Raw genomic sequence first — 16379 nt, forward strand, 5'->3', positions numbered from 1 at the left:
GTTTTGTTGCTACCAGTCTCACCAGGGTTCCTGACACGCCATGGCACTGCCTGGTTCTTGCAAATAACCCACTGCAGATTTCTGCTTAAATTGAAGCTGGGGCTTCTCAGCGTGGATTGAAACAATTGAACTAGAGGCCTCTCCTTTCACTGGCAGCTGAATTCAAAGCTGTGCATAACACCAAGATACGTGGTGCTCACTGGCATGGGCAGTTGATCAATCAGCAGCGATGCCCACACAGTCCCTGAGCACATTCCAGCAGCACAGTTATAACATGGATGTCACACCCAAGTGCGACACTTGCACGAGACTCCCAAGTGATGTTTCTCCTCTTGTTGCACGTTTGCAGCACAGCATTGGTGGCTCTGTTCTAAGTGCTCATCGGCCAGAGATGAGATTTGATGGGTGAGACCAAGGAGCTGGAGATGTATGCTGGAAATCTGTTCCTTAGCTGCGACATTGCATGGTGACACCTTGCTACTAGATGACCAGAACAAGGTGCCCCGTAGGTGACACACCCAAATCCCCGCCACGTGCCTTGGCGAGCAGGGTCTCCATTGTTGGGATAACGCTTGGCCCAGATGTCTCAGCTTTATTACTCACACTGGAGTGTCTGGGGTATTTTAAACTTTAAATATTGCTGTGTTTCTGCTAGAAAGGATATGTTCCAGGGAGTATTCCTGGTATTTGCAGCTGAGAGCAAAGTGATTTGTGATGACATCTGATTTGGGAGTTTGTTCTCTGTTTGGCGCCAGCCCCTGAGGAAGTGCTAACTGCTCCAGAAGACATTACCCTCGTTGCAGAGTTCCACTGCGCCACAGGGGCAGAGCTGTTCACTGTGCTCTACATTTTGGAGCTTTTTGCAGACTTTCGTATGTTTTGGTCCACGGCACTTTTCTTAGAAGGATCTCAAACTGCTTTACATAGGTTTGAACATACAATTATTTCCATTTCACAGTCGTGATGAGTAGAAGATAGGAAAAGCTGCGACTGAATCAGTGGTCAGCTCAGGATTAGTTGCGCTGAGTTTTGTTTCCTGCCTTACATGGCTGGGCCTGATGCCACCTGTAAACTAGGTTTTAAAAGTTACTTTTTAAACTAGCTTTAGCCACTGTAGTTTCTATGCATTTCTGTTCTTGAAAGGTACCATCAATTGTTTTTGTTTAAAGACATTGAATATGAACTTGTTCCTACAGAGCTTTGTGCTGTCATTTATCAACAGGGCACTGAGGCACAGACGTCAAATGAATACCAGATTTCAAATTATGATAAGCAATTGTGTCATCTCTGTGAATAGACATTAAACTCTGCTGAGAAATCATCAATAATTCATTACAAAAATAAATGAGTACAGGGACATTTGGATGGGTCTTGCAAACAAGCAGGCCTGTGTTCTGTAATAATTCCTTTGAATTTAAACCCAAAGGATGCTTATTTTCCTCACAAGGGGGAGCGGAGAGGCAGGCACTGATGGAGTTCAAGAAGTAGACATGGGGGCTGAATTTTGGGTTGTCCCGTGCGGAGCCAGGGGCAGGACTCTGTGATCCTTTTGGTCCCCTCCAACTTGGGATTTCTGTGATTTATGGTTCTATGATTATTTCTCAGACAAACACGTGATCGTGCCCATGTCAAAAACTTTGTTCCCTAGAGCTCTAATTACCTGTTACTTCTGGGGAGGCCCAGAGGGACGGGGAGCACCGTCCGACGGAGCTGCACTGTGTTTTTACATAGCTCAGCGGAGAAGCACATACAGCTTGCCTGCACACCTGAGGAAGCTGAATGAAGTGCTGCCGTTGTCTGCTTTCCCTTTATGCATGATTTTTGCCTGCTATGGCCACATTAGTGAGGTCAGCACTTACTTGTCTTGTAGGCATCTAAACTTACTTAACTTACCTTTGAAATTCGAATAAAGTAGGCCCCAAATTATACATTACAGAAGTTAAGGATGGGAGTAGAGGTTTATGTTCATTCTTTTTTTTTTTTTCTTTTGTGAAATATTTGAAATGCATTGAATTTCTAAATAGTGTAGTTGTTGACATTTTGCCACTTATTTTATTCTCTCACTACACAAAAACTTAAGATTCTTATTTCCTTTCTTAAAAGACAAATCTCAGAATAATTTGGGTTTCTTTACTATGGGGAAAGGGAGGAAGCTACCAGTGTAAAAACTGCACCGTGGGCTTCTCTGTTTTAGGTGGCTTTAATTTGATCATTTTACAGTTAGCACCCCGCTTAATTCCCTCTCCTAAATTGTAGATGGTTACATTCCAACAGGCACACATCTCTTCTCTGTTTAGCATGATGGGGTGAGATGCTGCTTGTTTCTCTAAGTGGGATCTTTTCGTTTGTATCCGAGATGTACATGCAGCCTAACAGCAGTGCCTCCCTCCTGTTTGTAATTGTCCATTATAGGAAGAGAAATTTATAAATAGTTATTGAAGGAGGGATTTAGAGGTTCTGCTTCAAGATCTAGGGCTAGCGTGTCTTAACTTATCATAGTATAATCTCAAAAATAAAAGTTCTCTGCTCTACTTTAGGGAGCATGAAATAATTTCTGTTTACTCGTTTTTTTCAATTACTTTGATGCTGTGATATAAAGGTCACTGATTGCCTCTAGTCATCACATGGCTTTTTCACTAATTGTGCACTCACGTCATTTTGTTCTGTGGGATCTTTTGCTTTTTGATCCAGTTTCAATTGCCCAGATGTTCATTTTATACAGTTAACTTTATACAAAGGGCATCCTTTGTTCCAGCAAACACATTGCGGTCATTGTTCTCGGCTGGGAACCTATTGCACAGCACTTCACCTGTTTCCTATGTAATCCGCCATCCATCTCCCGACCTTTGTGCTGGTTTAATGTAAAATCGTTCACAGGGGAGACGAGGACTGAGGAGAAATTATGCGAAAATGTTTCCTGGTCCCCAGCCTTGGATTGATTAAGGTCATGCTGCAGGGCTTCAGGATAAAAAGGCAATAAGAAATGGGAAAGCTCCTTCGACTTGACCCTGTCGGTGTGTAGCGGAATGGAAAATCTTGGTAGTACCTTGCAAGATTTGCTGTGGTGTTTCATAATGTAGTAATGCAGAACTAGGTGCCATCTAGAAGGAACCTTATAGAGTTATAACCTAAAAAGGTTTCATGTCAAGGCAGAGATGGTGTTGTCGGTCCCCACTAGGGTAAACGTCAACTGCACAGCTTCTGAATGCACCCAGGGACCTGAAGATTGCCCAGTTCAACAAGTTGAAGGACGGACAGATCTCTAACTGTAAGTGTCCCGTATAGGACAGCCCATTCGCTCCCTGTGAAGGCACGTGGGCATCACGTAGACTGCTTATTTCACTTAACCTTTAGGGTAGTCATGAGAGCTTAGTTTATGAGCAGAATGAATTCCGTGGAAGGCTTTGAAAGAAGATTGTATAAATGCGCTGGCTGTTACTAGAAGATCTGTGGAAGATGAGCAGTGGAAAATTGGACAGGGAGTGAGCAGTATATCATGTAAGAAAGTTGTCACTTGGCAATATATCTCTGTGAAGGTTTTTAAATCTCTGTCTTGGCCGAAAGGCACCTTCCCAATGACAGGAATCTAGCTGTCTTCAGCCTAAACATTCCTAGAAAGACGACCCGACAAATCGTCTGGGCTACTGGCAGGGACAGCATCACTGGCAACATGTGCAGTGTTTTAATGGCCAAGGCTGAGGCAGAAGATGAGCTACGCTCCCCAGCAGGCAAGAGGAGGAGGCCTGGAGAGGACCTGGCATCAAGCAATGATTTTTTACGTTTCTTTCATTCAGCCAGCTCTAAGACTGCAGGGCAAGATCTGCACAAGGTTGAATTTTGGTTTAACTTGCTGATAGGATTTGCTGTGGCTCCCCACTGTGGTGTTCTTCCTATGCAGACCCTGGGGAGGGGAACTGCAGATAGCAGCATCTGCTCTGCCTGCTGAGCTTGGCAAGGAGAAGAGAAAGGAGGTGAGAGGGAGGAAACCAGGAGGTCCCATGGGGTTCTCACTGATGATGGTGGTGTTGCCCAGGGTGGATCAATGGAAAGCTGGAGTATTCTTGTTTTCAGAAGCACAATGTTTCCTGTGGCTGGGTGTGTTGAAGGCAGTGAGCAGAGACAGACACTACGCCATGCTGCAGAAGCTGCGGCTTCATAATTTGCCATTTCTCTCCTTGCAATCTATAGATCCCTTGGCAGAGCTGTCAGTTCCCTGTGCTGTGCACAACATGCCTTCCACTGAAAACAGCTGGAAAAATGCAACATTTCTGGAGAGAAACCTTATTTCATTACAAATATTTTTGCCTCCTATGCATCTCCCTGTTTTTCCCAGGTCACCACAGGCTGGATCCAAGCAGCCACCTGCGTTCACTGTCACTCATGTGGAATCCCACAAACATCGCTCCCAGTCCGTAAGCGTTCGGTGGAAATGAGGCCAAGTGACCGAACCTCTGTACCCTTCCCACCAGCACCGCCAGCAGCATGACCTGGGAGGCCTTCCCATGCAGGATTTATATCTCAGTCTGTCTTGGTGACTGACAGCAGCAACAAGGAGCTCTCTGGGGCAGAGCACAGGGAGGGAGAGCGTGGGGAATGCTGTCTCCTGGGACAAGCTCCAGTCTGCTCCAGGGAATGTGCTAGTTTTCACTCCTTTGTAGTCCTTTATCTCAGCCCTTCGACCTTCAGCTCTGAGGTATTATCTGCCTTAGCCAGAAAGGCAGACTGCAGAATTAACCACTGAAATGCTGAATGTTTCTGATACTAAGTCCTGAAAGTATAAGCATTACGGATGCAACTTACTTGAATAGTTTAGGAAGTCAGTGGACTTCTCGGGTTTGACAAGTACTGATTTAGAATATTAGGGAAAAATATTTCTACTGAATAGGTGACTTTGTGAAGTACAGCAGTTTTCAAACTTTGTATGCACCTAAGAAGTTCCCAGGGCACGCAGAGACCTCCTGTAAGAACATCTCCTGGGTGCATTGCCATACAGTGTACGTGAACTTGGTTTTCTTCATCATCTTTTCATCCTTACCTGGACTCTGTTATTTATCTCCAGAGCACAGGCAGAAAGCCATTGGTCTCTCATGCTTTCCATGGGGTCCCTGCTATCATGGTAACTCCTAATTTTTTGACTTTACAGAGTATTATGCAAACTCTTACAAAAAAGAGAAATAAATAAAAATCCTGGAGGAGTGAGATCGATGTATTCGCTGCTCTGCTCTTGACTTCTCTGGGTGAGTTTGGGCATGACATTTAACCTGCGTGCCACTTTTCATGTTTGCAGAATGAGCTAAGAATACATCAGTGGGCCATCGTAGCTATTAATGAGTTATAAATATGCTTATGTACATGTGTGTCTGGTTTGGCAGGATCAGCTTCTCTGTCTTTGGTGCTTGACAAATAGTACAATGCAAGGAAAAAAATATTCTCCTTACTGGGAGTGAGTGAGCAGCAGTAAGTATGTAGAAGTAGATTTTTCTTTGCAGAATACTCCCGCTTAATCAGTTTGGTGTTCACAGAGTTAATTTGCTCATGCCTTCAGATTGTTTTGTTTCCAGGGATTCTAAACCCTTGCCTCCAGCTGTTCATTTCCATTGAAGGAGGATGATCTTTATCTGTCTAAACTAGTTAAAACCTGCTCCACTACCCAACAGCCTTTTTGGAGACAGCCCAATAAAGCTGAGTGCAGTGGCTATGACACCAAGAGCCTCCTGGACATCATAAATTCCAAGCCCTGTTTTTTTTTCTGACCTCTCACTGTTGGAACACCACTCCTGCTTTAATGAGACTCGTCGCTTCTTCCACAGCTCCATATATCCACTGCCCAAAATGGGCGATGGTATTTGCATTGTAAGTGGCCAGTGGAGAATCCCTTTTAGACAAATTTACCACTTCAATATTATCCGATTAAGCCTTCACACAACCTCAAAGGTACCATTCAAGTAACTGGAGCACTCTTAGACTTGCACTTAGACTCTGCTCAGTGTACATGTTACTTGGGATATTTTAGTTGAAGCACGTTTTTGAAATGCGCTCTGTTTAAAGCTTGCTGTGACATGGTGGGACTTGTAATACCTTCAGGGCCACTTCATCTTCAAACATGAGATGTGAAAGTTTTTGTCTTGAGCAGATTAGATGCAGGTTTGTTAACCTGATAAGACAGCCGCTAGATGTACCAAAGAACCTTTCCTGTGATGAAATTCAGCGCCTTGTATACACCAGACGAGGATGCTGTCTGCACAAGAGGGAATGGCAAACAACAAGAAAAAATTTCTGTTGCTGGTAATGTCACTACCGGGACCATAACTAGAATGGTAAAATGTTATTACTGTAGAAACACTGTCTCTTGTTGCAGGGGTTTTTAACAGCACATTATTTTGGCCCGTGCTGAACATGGGTATGTAATACAGTGATCAACATCCTAATGGTCAGTTTGTACCTCAGGCTCCTCCTTTTACTACAACTACTATTAACAACAGGGGGAAAATCTGTGGCCAGAAGGCCTCTCACGAAAACCCAGGCTGAGCTTTATTTTGGAATGTGCCAAGGAGACATTTTCCTGTTGTTCTGTTGCAGATGTTAGAGTTCTTGCTGTCTTGGGAGTCAGCAAGGCACTAAGAGTGTTGGGAAGTGGCGCCGCTGCTCACTGCAGCAAACAGCTGGATCAGTTCAGAGTCCAACCTGGTGTGTCTGTGTGAGAAGGCTGTGCAGTCATTTTTGCTAAACCACCTCACAGCAATTATCAGACTATCAGAGGACGGAAAAGGTCTGAGAAAAAGACCAGTTTAACATGTCATCATCGGTCGTTAGCAGCTGCACGTTATGCTGCTGTTACTAATAACCTAACTTTGCAAGCAGTGTTTTCTTGGCATCATTCATACATAATTACTGGGGGGGTCAAATTCAGCTCTCAGTTGTGTAAATATGGAATAATTCTGTTGGCTTCCTGGTGTTGTTTTGCATTTGGCTCATGGTCCCTGCCCCTAGGAGCTTGCAATCTGAAATACCCAGGCAGAGTGTTCAGTCACAGATGAGTTGGTATGCAAAGATTAAAAAAAAAAAAAAGATGACAAACTACTATCAAATCCATGCAATGTAATTACAGATACGTTGTCCTTTGGTTGAGGTTAATGGATTATTCCTGTACAAAGGAGTAGCACTTTAATTGTTACTTTTCATATGTAATTCACCAGTAGATTACAATTGGAAAGTCTCCGGGGTAAATGAGTTTTGAAAGGTCTTTTAAATAAAGATCTAGTGGTTATTTCTTTGTGTATATAGAGAGAAATTTGACAGGAATGAACAGAGAACAGGAATTATTGAACAAAATAGGTGTTGCTTGGGGTAAAGCAGTCAGAAAGTCTACCATAATGGTACGAGAGAGAGCTTCTATGAGAAGGGTGTTCTCTGTTGGTTCACTTCCAACCCCCCCAGTATACAAGCTTGTAAGACTCTTAAGTAAGGTTTGGTGGTTTTATATGGTAAATAAGTTTTTCTTGATTTCAGTCTCTGATAAGAGCATCTCTCTTTTCTGGCATAGTCTTTGTAAAGTTCTCAGGAATTGAGTAACTAATTGCACTTCTCATTTTTTCAGGGATCTTCCAGATAATCCTTCTGTTGAATGGGACACACAGCTCCTTGCTGCCTTTGTGCTGAAGCATATAGAAGACAATAACATCAACCTGGTAATGTGAAATTTCCTACTGCATGGGCAGTTTCTACAGTGCTTTTGAACTAGTGTTCTAGGCTTTCCCTTTACTCTGAAAGCTTTCTTTGAAGTCTTCAAAGTTAAGGTTTTGCTTCTTTGCTTTAGTAACTCCTTAAATGTTTTCAACATTTTAAAGCAGTATTTTGTCACTGTTGCTAGAAGGCTAGTTTAGCAGGCATACTGGTCAGGATTGAAGGGTGTTGAACCACAGTTCCTAGGAATAGGATTTTCTCCACGGAACAGGAAAAAGGTACGGAAAAAGTTGTGCTCCATTATTTTCTGTTGAACCTTGCTGTGATCATGCCTGTCACTGTCACACACTGATCATCAAAATCACAAAACCCTTAAAGCCTTGCAGCAATTTACAAAACAAGAAGCCACATCTTCTGTAGCATGAAAGCCCCATAAGAACGAAAAACAGCAACATGCGTCCAATTCTGTATTGATTCTGTGTTTAATTTTCCATGAAATACATTGCTGTGCACAGAGAAAAATCCAGTTTTCCTGGAGTCGTTTTGTGCCTTTTGATCCAATGAACAGAAAAGTTTTAATCTGATCTGAAAGCTCCTAACACAAGAGGATTTGTATTGCATGTTTGTGACTCTCCAGGGCACTAGGACAAGTGCACCAGAATCCCAGCAGAAACTCTGAAAACACTTAAACTTTCTCTAGATGGTTAGAGAGGGTTAGATCTTTGCCTCAGAGGAAATTAAACTCAAGCTGTTTGTGCTGGAGGAGGCAGGAGTCTGGCACTTACATAGCGTGAGCTGAAAAATCCAGTGTGGGGGTTTCAAAGTAAGAAACATGCACAACCACTAGTGCTCACCCTGCTGTGCTGCTGGTGGAGGGTGTAGCTTTAGTGTTCACTGGAACAGGCTGCCCAGGGAAGTGGTGGAGTCACCATCCCTGGAAGTCTTCAAAAGACGCTTAGATGTAGAGCTTAGGGATATGGTTTAGTGGAGGGCTGTTAGTGTTAGGTTGGAGGTTGGACTCGATGACCTTGAGGTCTCTTCCAACCTAGAAAATTCTGTGATTCTGTGATTCTGTAATGAGGAGCACTGCGGCAGGCCCATTGCATTCCCTCAGCAGTTCCCTGAGCAGCAGTGAGGACAAATTGCTGTAGCAGAACACGTCAGCAGCATCAGTGGCCCCTGAAGCATCTTCATGGGAATGATGGTAATGAAGCACTCTGTAAACTTGCACTATTTTGTCACAAATAATCACGCAGGTCTCAGATGTCTGCTGTAATACCTTTCAGGAAGGAACAGACCTAGTTTGCCAAGAATGGAAAGCAAGTACCTAACTGCCTGTGTCCAACATTCAGCATTTTAAAATTTCAGAACTTGTTGTTTGCCAGTCTTTGAGCATCTCTGCTGTTTTGAGACAATGGGCTTGTCTTGAAGGGTAAACTGAGTCTATTTTTCAGTAATGTTGAAATTGATAGAATTAACTTAAAACGTTAACAGAACCTTGTTAAAACGTAAGTTAACAGAGCTTCAAACCCACCAAGCTAACAGTGGAGTTCACATGATTGGAAGACATATATTGTCTTAGCTATCCCGATGGAACAACTTTCCCCAGCTCTCCCTATAGTCTTATCGTAGACAATGATATCTTTTATTTACAGAACACGTGTGTCATCTGGCAGTGGAGAAGCAGGCTGTAATTCCGACGTGTCCGAAAGGAAAGATTGCAAGGCATGGAGTTACACCATGCTATGCATATTTTTGTTCCATTGCATAGTTACTCATTTCCTCAATTGCCCTGGAAGTCCAAGAGTAACTCAATCTTTTTGAGAGCTACAGGGACAGATTTCATCCAAGCTGTATATTAAATAGTGCAGGCACAGAAATTAATGGTTGGTGTACTCAATGCCAAAACTAATTTATAGACTTTGGAAATGATTTCCTGCCTGCTGTATTTCTAAGCAAAAGCCAGTGGTACCGGGAGAGGCAGCCAAGGATAGTTTGTCTCAGTCCGTATTAAAAAGTATTTGGTGTGTAAAAAACAAGTTATGTAGTACAGTGTGGGCCCCAGGCAGCCTCTAGACTGTGAAATTCTACTCTTCAGGATCTCAGGTTTGATGATAGCAGAGCTTAGGTTAGGAGGTAACATACAGACTGTGTTTGGGGCAGATGCAGTGCCAAGACCAGCATTCAGCAATGCCACATTCTTTTAAGATGCCAACCACTACAGACTGATGGAAACATCCATTCAGCTGCTTGTGGAAGAGTCCCATTGTCTTTGGTCAGCTCCAAATCAGTCAAGAAAGTCAGACTTTTCTACAAATGGCATCCAAGTAGGAGCTGAGAGGGTGAGTTCAGCTTTGATGCTTTGGATCTTGGACTCCACACTCCCCTAAAATTCAGGAGCATTGAATGTTTGATGTTTATACACAGTTTTCAGTGCTTTTACAGAACACCGGATATGCGGTGTAGTTGATTATTTTTTTTCTGTCATCCAATTATCCATTCTTTTTAATCTTTAGCTTCTCTAGCAATAAGAAACATCTCCAAAAAAACACCCTCACAATCAAGGATCAAAGGGAGCTTGAATGTCACTGGTTTCTGCAGTGTAAATTGAGACTACGACATGATGCTCAGAGGAAAGACATTAGAAACGGAGCTTCTTGCTGTAGCATTTTATGAGATGGCCCTTTTTGAAAAAGAAAGAGACATTTCTATCCCCACCAGTGTACTTGAGCAGATGTGTTCTCTGTTTGAAGCACTAGATGATGCCAGAAAGAGTGAGGGAGACCCACAGCTTTGAGCGCTTTTCTTCTCCAATACACATGGTATGTAGAGGGAGCATGGACTACAGACCTCTCAGGAGTTTTCTCTTCTGCTTGCAATTGAGTAATTTCCTCTGTGCTCTCCCCCCTCCGGAAGGGATTTGTGGACCTGTTTGTCTTGGCTGCTGCTCTAGTTTCCACCAGTGAAAGCTCTATTTCCTGAATACCAAGGTCACCCAGAAGAAAACCCAGCAACACCAATGGCAGCAGCTCCCATTTCAGAACAGGTGTGGGGAGGGAACTCCCTCTTGCCCTGAAGATTTCATTGAGCAATAATTTCCACATCAAGTGTATTTCCTATCCTAGCCTTTTGCTCCCAGAACTTGCTAAGCCTGTTTTTAACCCAGACAGTTTCAAGATGTTCAGGTTTTTTCATCCTGCCCTGATTGTTTGCTTGATTTCCTCAGCAGCCTGGTTCGGGTTAAGTGTTCAAAGCAAGCACACCAGCTAGCTGCACCACGTGGAAGAAGCAAATGCTCCCATGTGAAAATATCTTTAGCATGTGAGAAAGAAATTCAGATTTGTTATCAATGAAATTAATCCCTGAAGCCAGAGGAATGTATTTCCATGTGATTGCTGCCTGCTTTAAGTCTTGCTTAAGGAGCCTGCTTTAAGGAACACCACAGTGATGCTGCGGAATCGATGCCCTCTTTAGACCACAGACCTAGAAGCTCCACATAGGTGGGACAACTCAGTCAGAGTCAGCCTGAAGGATCTAAGGGCAAGGGCTAGTGTTTCAAAGATGACCTCTTTGCAGGTAAAGTAAATGCCACTGTGGCCAGGTCAGTGTGCAGGTAATTGTGTGCACAGGTTTGTATACCGAGGAGGTAGGCTATTCAGTTGCAAATGTCCTAACAGTAAATTAGACAACATCATTTGAAAATTAACTTCATGCGATCCCTTTAGTTGGTTCAACTGTTATATAACTGCAGCAGCACTAAGAACAGCAGCTCCTATTTCAAAACAGATGTGGAGAAGGAAAACCTCCAAAGGTGTTTCTGAACAGATAATTTCCACATCAAGAATATTTACTAACTCAGCTTCGTGCTACCAACATAAATTTTCCTAACCCAAAAATTGGCCTGAGCCAGTTTTGTCAAAACAGCGTTCAGCTTATTTCATCTGCTCACTGCAGTCTCTTATCTTGGTCTTTGGTTTGTTCTCTCATGTTCCCCATAGAAGAGAAAATGTGTACTTTGGCTTGCCTTGAGTTTTTAGCTTGGTTTCCCAAGGAAACAAGAGTACTGCAATTGTATTTGTGTGTGTGCATGTGCATGTTTCAAAAGACTTTAGAGCCCATTAGCCAATTTCAACCACATTTGACAGCAGAGTAGTAATCTCAAAGATGTTGTATTTGTACAGGTTAAATGGACATAAATGGTCAGGCAGAAGAGACAAAACCTCTCTTTGTCCCTGTTCAGTTAAAAGGTTTAGCGCAAGCCCAACCCCAAGCAGACTCACACTGTTAATCACCTGCTCAGGAATTTATTCTGCCGGCGGTGAGATGAATACATTGCCATTTTAGGAGAGTGCCACTCTAGGTAGAAGTGACTTCAAGGATGTCTTTTCTTATCTGTAAAATACACGGTGCTATGCTGGCTCCCTGAACTGTGCAGAATTTAATAACATCTTTCCCAGATGAGTTGCTCAGAAAGCTGATAATCCTAGGGAGGCCTGAGCACCATGCCAGAGCATGCAGTCCCTGCAGAGAGCCTCTCAGGTAATGTGCAAAAAAAGCAGCCAAAGCAGAAGACGTAATTTTTCTTATAAAGGGGATGACCAGGAAATGCTTCTTAGAACCTGAACAAAACCACTTTGGGTCCCCTGACTTCCTGCTGGTAATGAATAACCCTGCTGCTGGGTGGCAACGTTGCTACAGCCACTGAACAAAGTGGAAAGTCTAACTGCGGACTTGTACTGGGTGGGTGGGTTTATAAGCAGGTTTGTCTGGAGTTTTTGTTTTTTGAAGTGTTTCTTATCACTGTCTCTGTGTTTCCTCTCCCTCTTTACACAATATCTCCCGTGTTTGAGGGCCTCTCCTGTTGGAGGGTGGAGTAGAAAGTTGCAGGACGGGCAGGGTAGCTTTTGATCTTCCCTTGATCTTTAACCCAGTACTTCAGGCCCTGCTTAAAGAATAGATTTTGAGAAGGCAGCTGTGGTGACTAAGCAAGGCAATAGCATTTCCTTCCCTGAAGAGAGAACAAGCTGGCAAGGAAGCAGATATTGATTGAATTGTAGGGAGGCTGTAATTTCTTCCTGGTCACAGGGAAGAGAGCTGTGAAGAACTCTGCTGTTTGGCCTCTTGCACAGTGAAAACCTAACTTTAGGCTGTTCACCATCTGGAAAGCATACAAGTAGCACCACAAATACCCTGCCTGCTCTACACTCTGTGCTGCCAGTTTGTCTTCTGGGTTATTTTAAATACTCTCTTCACAATACTGGGCAGAGTGAGCCCTTAAGGTGGATGCTTCACCCCTAACACGTTACTGGTAGGTTTGAGGGCAGGGAGCCAAGGGTGCTCTGTGCTTTGGACAGTGACTTGTTAATGCTGCATTCACACATTACTTCTGCGTTATGAAGTGCCCGTTTCTCCCTGCAGAGAAGCAAAAAAAACCAACACGACCTTCTCATTCAGCTAACAGCCTGACTTGGCTGTACAAAAAGTGTAGTCAGACAATTCTTTAAAAAGGCTTCTTCTCATATCAGATTATTTTATCACTATGTTATCCTGTGATGAAACCTCGTTACAATCAGGACAGTAATACATAATTGTGTTGTTGTTGTTAGAGCAATATGTCCTGGCTCACAACACAGCAAACTATCGCCTTCACCTTGCAATCCACAGGCATTCTGGTATGTTCTCAGATCCAAAAGCGATTCATGGAGCTGGACCATTTGAGTCAAGACTCTGAAAGTAGCTGAAAGTAGCCTTTGGACCATAGGTAACAAGTGCATCCTGCCGCTGGGAACATGATACTTCTCCTTTTCCTGTTGTTTAAGCTCTTAGACTGGGTAGTCATTGGTTCCAAAGCGTCTTCACTGACTTGTTTAGTTGTGTTTCTATAGCATGAGTTCACACACAAGGTTTTGTTGTGCAACACAAAAACAACTCTTTGGAGACAATGGGCTGGGGCAGCGCTGCTTTAGATGTTGAAGTTGGTTACTGTGCTGCCTCTTTCTTCAAAACGTTTATTGTTTCTGTGGTTTTGTTTTGCAGGTGGTAAGCTTTGATGCAGGAGGAGTGAGTGGTCATGCTAACCACATTTCTCTTTACACTGCTTTAAGGTACAGTGTTCTGCGTGTTTTGTTGGAGGCCTTGCTGTAGTGTTACAGCAAGTGAACGGGGTGTTCGTGTGTCAGCAGATAATGACTAGCTAGAGACTACAGAAGTTTTAACTTTGCTGTTACACCTGAGTTCCAGGCCATGGGACATGATATTATTTGGAGGAATTCCCACAGTGTTGTAAATGACCCACAGCATCCTTTATTAATCCACCTGCTGGTGCTTTGCTAGTCTTCCTTTCCTTGGGGCCTCTTCTGCTCTTCTTTTTCTTGATCCCAGTGATCCACCAGGACCTCCTGATTCCTAGCACTGTGTAGTGGATGCAATTCCACTAAAATATGTAACAGATAACTTTTCATTTCTGGTTTGAGTAGAGTGTGTGAATAGCTGATGCCAGAGCTGGGGCTCGTTGGTGGATTTTGAAGAGGTCTGCACCATTGTTCCAGAGGATGTTGCCATCCCATCTGGGTATCTGCATTTACCACTTTGGGCCAAGGACATTGCTCTTTCCCTAGAACAGTTCCTATTTACTGCTTCTTGTAAGTCAGTTGATTGTTTTACTGCTTTATTCTTTAAATTCGGAGAGCCTCTGTCTCTGTGCTGTGATGTAGGAAGGATGCTAGACTAAAATCTCCTGTATTAAAATCACCCAAATGTTTCCTGGCAAGACAACTGTATTGTAACTGTCTGTTCATTCAGACTTTATTGTGTCCTAGAGAGATCTCCCCCAGAGCTGCCCCTGCCTTTTCCAGGTATGAGAGGAACTCTTTGCAAGTATATCTTGTATTTTTAGCACACATTTGTTTTCTGAATCATCTGTGCAATTCAAATAACTCTGGCTCTCGAACATCACAGTCATTTGCCTTTGTCACTTGCCTGACGAAAGCAGCAGTGCCACATAACCCTTATGTGACCCACCGAGCTCCTCTGGGAAGATGCTGAGTTTTTGATCCTATCTGATGCCTAGAACTCAGTGTTAGAGGAGATCATGTCCTTTTCCAGTAACTCCTGAAATATCCTAACAGAAAGAAAGGAGGTGAAGTTAAAGCAAACAGTGTGTTTGTTTGCATTAAGCAGGGAGATGCTTTGCAGCACAATGTTGTTTGAGGAGCAACTGAAGGACAAAGATTGATGGCCAGTGCTCATGCTGTTGGCACAGAGGGAGGGCAGAGCTTCCAGCTGCCTGGACCTCAGTGTTTGCTTGTCAGTCTCCATACAGCCAGCAAACAGGAATAGAGGAAAGACTGTGAGGTGTTCCCCTACATCCTGAAGAGATACAGGGAAAACAAGCTAGCAGCTGTTTAGGAAGAGCTCTCGATTTTTATTCCAGCTCTTCTGCTGTCTTGCTTTGTGGCTGTGCAGAAATCACTTTCCTACCTTCGCGCTTTAGGTTTCCTGAGTGAGCACCAGGGCTATTAACCTTTTTCTTGTTTCAGAGTTTGTTACTAGGAAGTATTCGTTATCTGCAAGCACCTTGAGCTCAGATTTTTGTATTAGTCCTTAGTCTACAGCAGAATATTGTCCTGGGCAGATGAGATGTCTGCTAATAACGGCCACTGGGGTTATAAGCAGCTCTCAGTAATTAAGGGCTGGTTTGTGTCTTGTCTCTTTTCCGGTCCTGAATCAGCAGAAATAAGCATGGCAGCCCAGTCATTTGTGTTTGGCAGGAGTGATGCTGTGGCCACTGAAAGGTTAAGTTTATTTTTAGTGGCTTGCTTGCTCTCATTATTTTTCAGTTTGTGTCATGGAGGAAGTAGAGCGTGACTGTATCGCTCCTGATTTTCAGTACCCTGATGAATTCTCGCGTATGAGCTAGTGCAGGCAGCACTGGGAGCATATGCTGAGGCTTCTCACATACCTCCCTGCTAGCAGGGCTTTGCAAAACAGTGCTTGCTGCCCCCAGGGCCCCAGTGCTACATGGCAAGAAAAAGGCAAATGAACTCTTCCCTCCCGGTATCATGTGCAATGTATTTATTAACCATCTTTAAACAAGGTCTGCAGGGTTCTGCCTCCACGGTGGCTGTAAGTGGAAAGGGTGAGGCAGAGGGCTGGTGCCGCGATCCCCAGGTCTTTGGGATGCTCCCAGTCTAGGGAGGATCTGCCTTATGCCCACTAAGAGGTTTCTTGCTGCAGAAGCAGAGGTACAACAGGACATATCCAACCTGCGAGACCTTGCTTCAGGAGATAGAAATTATTGAACAGCATCAAGGAACAAAACAGTTCAGGAAATGGTCATAACTGAGCAGATGGCTTGGCATTATCCACTAAGGGTGTAAATATCCTTCCTAGGGTCTGGGACAGAGGCTGCGTTCAGAGGAGCAGGAACTACTTGGAAGCAGCGTGCCTTACACTTGCACCAAACATCCTCTTGACACCTTGTGGGGAGTCCCAACTGCTGTTACGTGCCTAGGCTTCAGATCTGTGCCATGCCAGAGTTCGAGGGTGGATTTATTCCTTTGCAAGGGAAAAATAAGGGAAGAATTAAAAAAAAGGAGGATTGCTGAGGAACAGAGATCTCTATTTGATTTAATTCTCCCCTGGGAGTATTTCAGTTCTGCCTCCCAGACTGGAAAACAAAACAAAACAAAACACTA

The 16379-nt window shown here is 43.7% G+C and overlaps 1 protein-coding gene across 6 annotated transcripts in view; it reads left to right on the forward strand.

Moving 5' to 3' along the window:
* PIGL (phosphatidylinositol glycan anchor biosynthesis class L) overlaps positions 1-16379 on the forward strand; it is a 70468-nt gene that overhangs the window by 32211 nt on the left and 21878 nt on the right. For all 6 annotated transcript variants that reach the window (XM_082776182.1, XM_082776181.1, XM_082776180.1 and 3 more), the window contains exons 3-4: positions 7598-7688; positions 13720-13787. In XM_082776182.1, coding sequence (XP_082632308.1) covers positions 7598-7688; positions 13720-13787 — 159 coding nt within the window. The remainder of the gene's footprint in view (positions 1-7597; positions 7689-13719; positions 13788-16379) is intronic.

The sequence above is a fragment of the Aythya marila genome (genome assembly GCF_965140915.1).
Source record: "Aythya marila genome assembly, chromosome: 20".
In the NCBI taxonomy this organism is placed as follows: Eukaryota; Metazoa; Chordata; class Aves; order Anseriformes; family Anatidae; genus Aythya; species Aythya marila.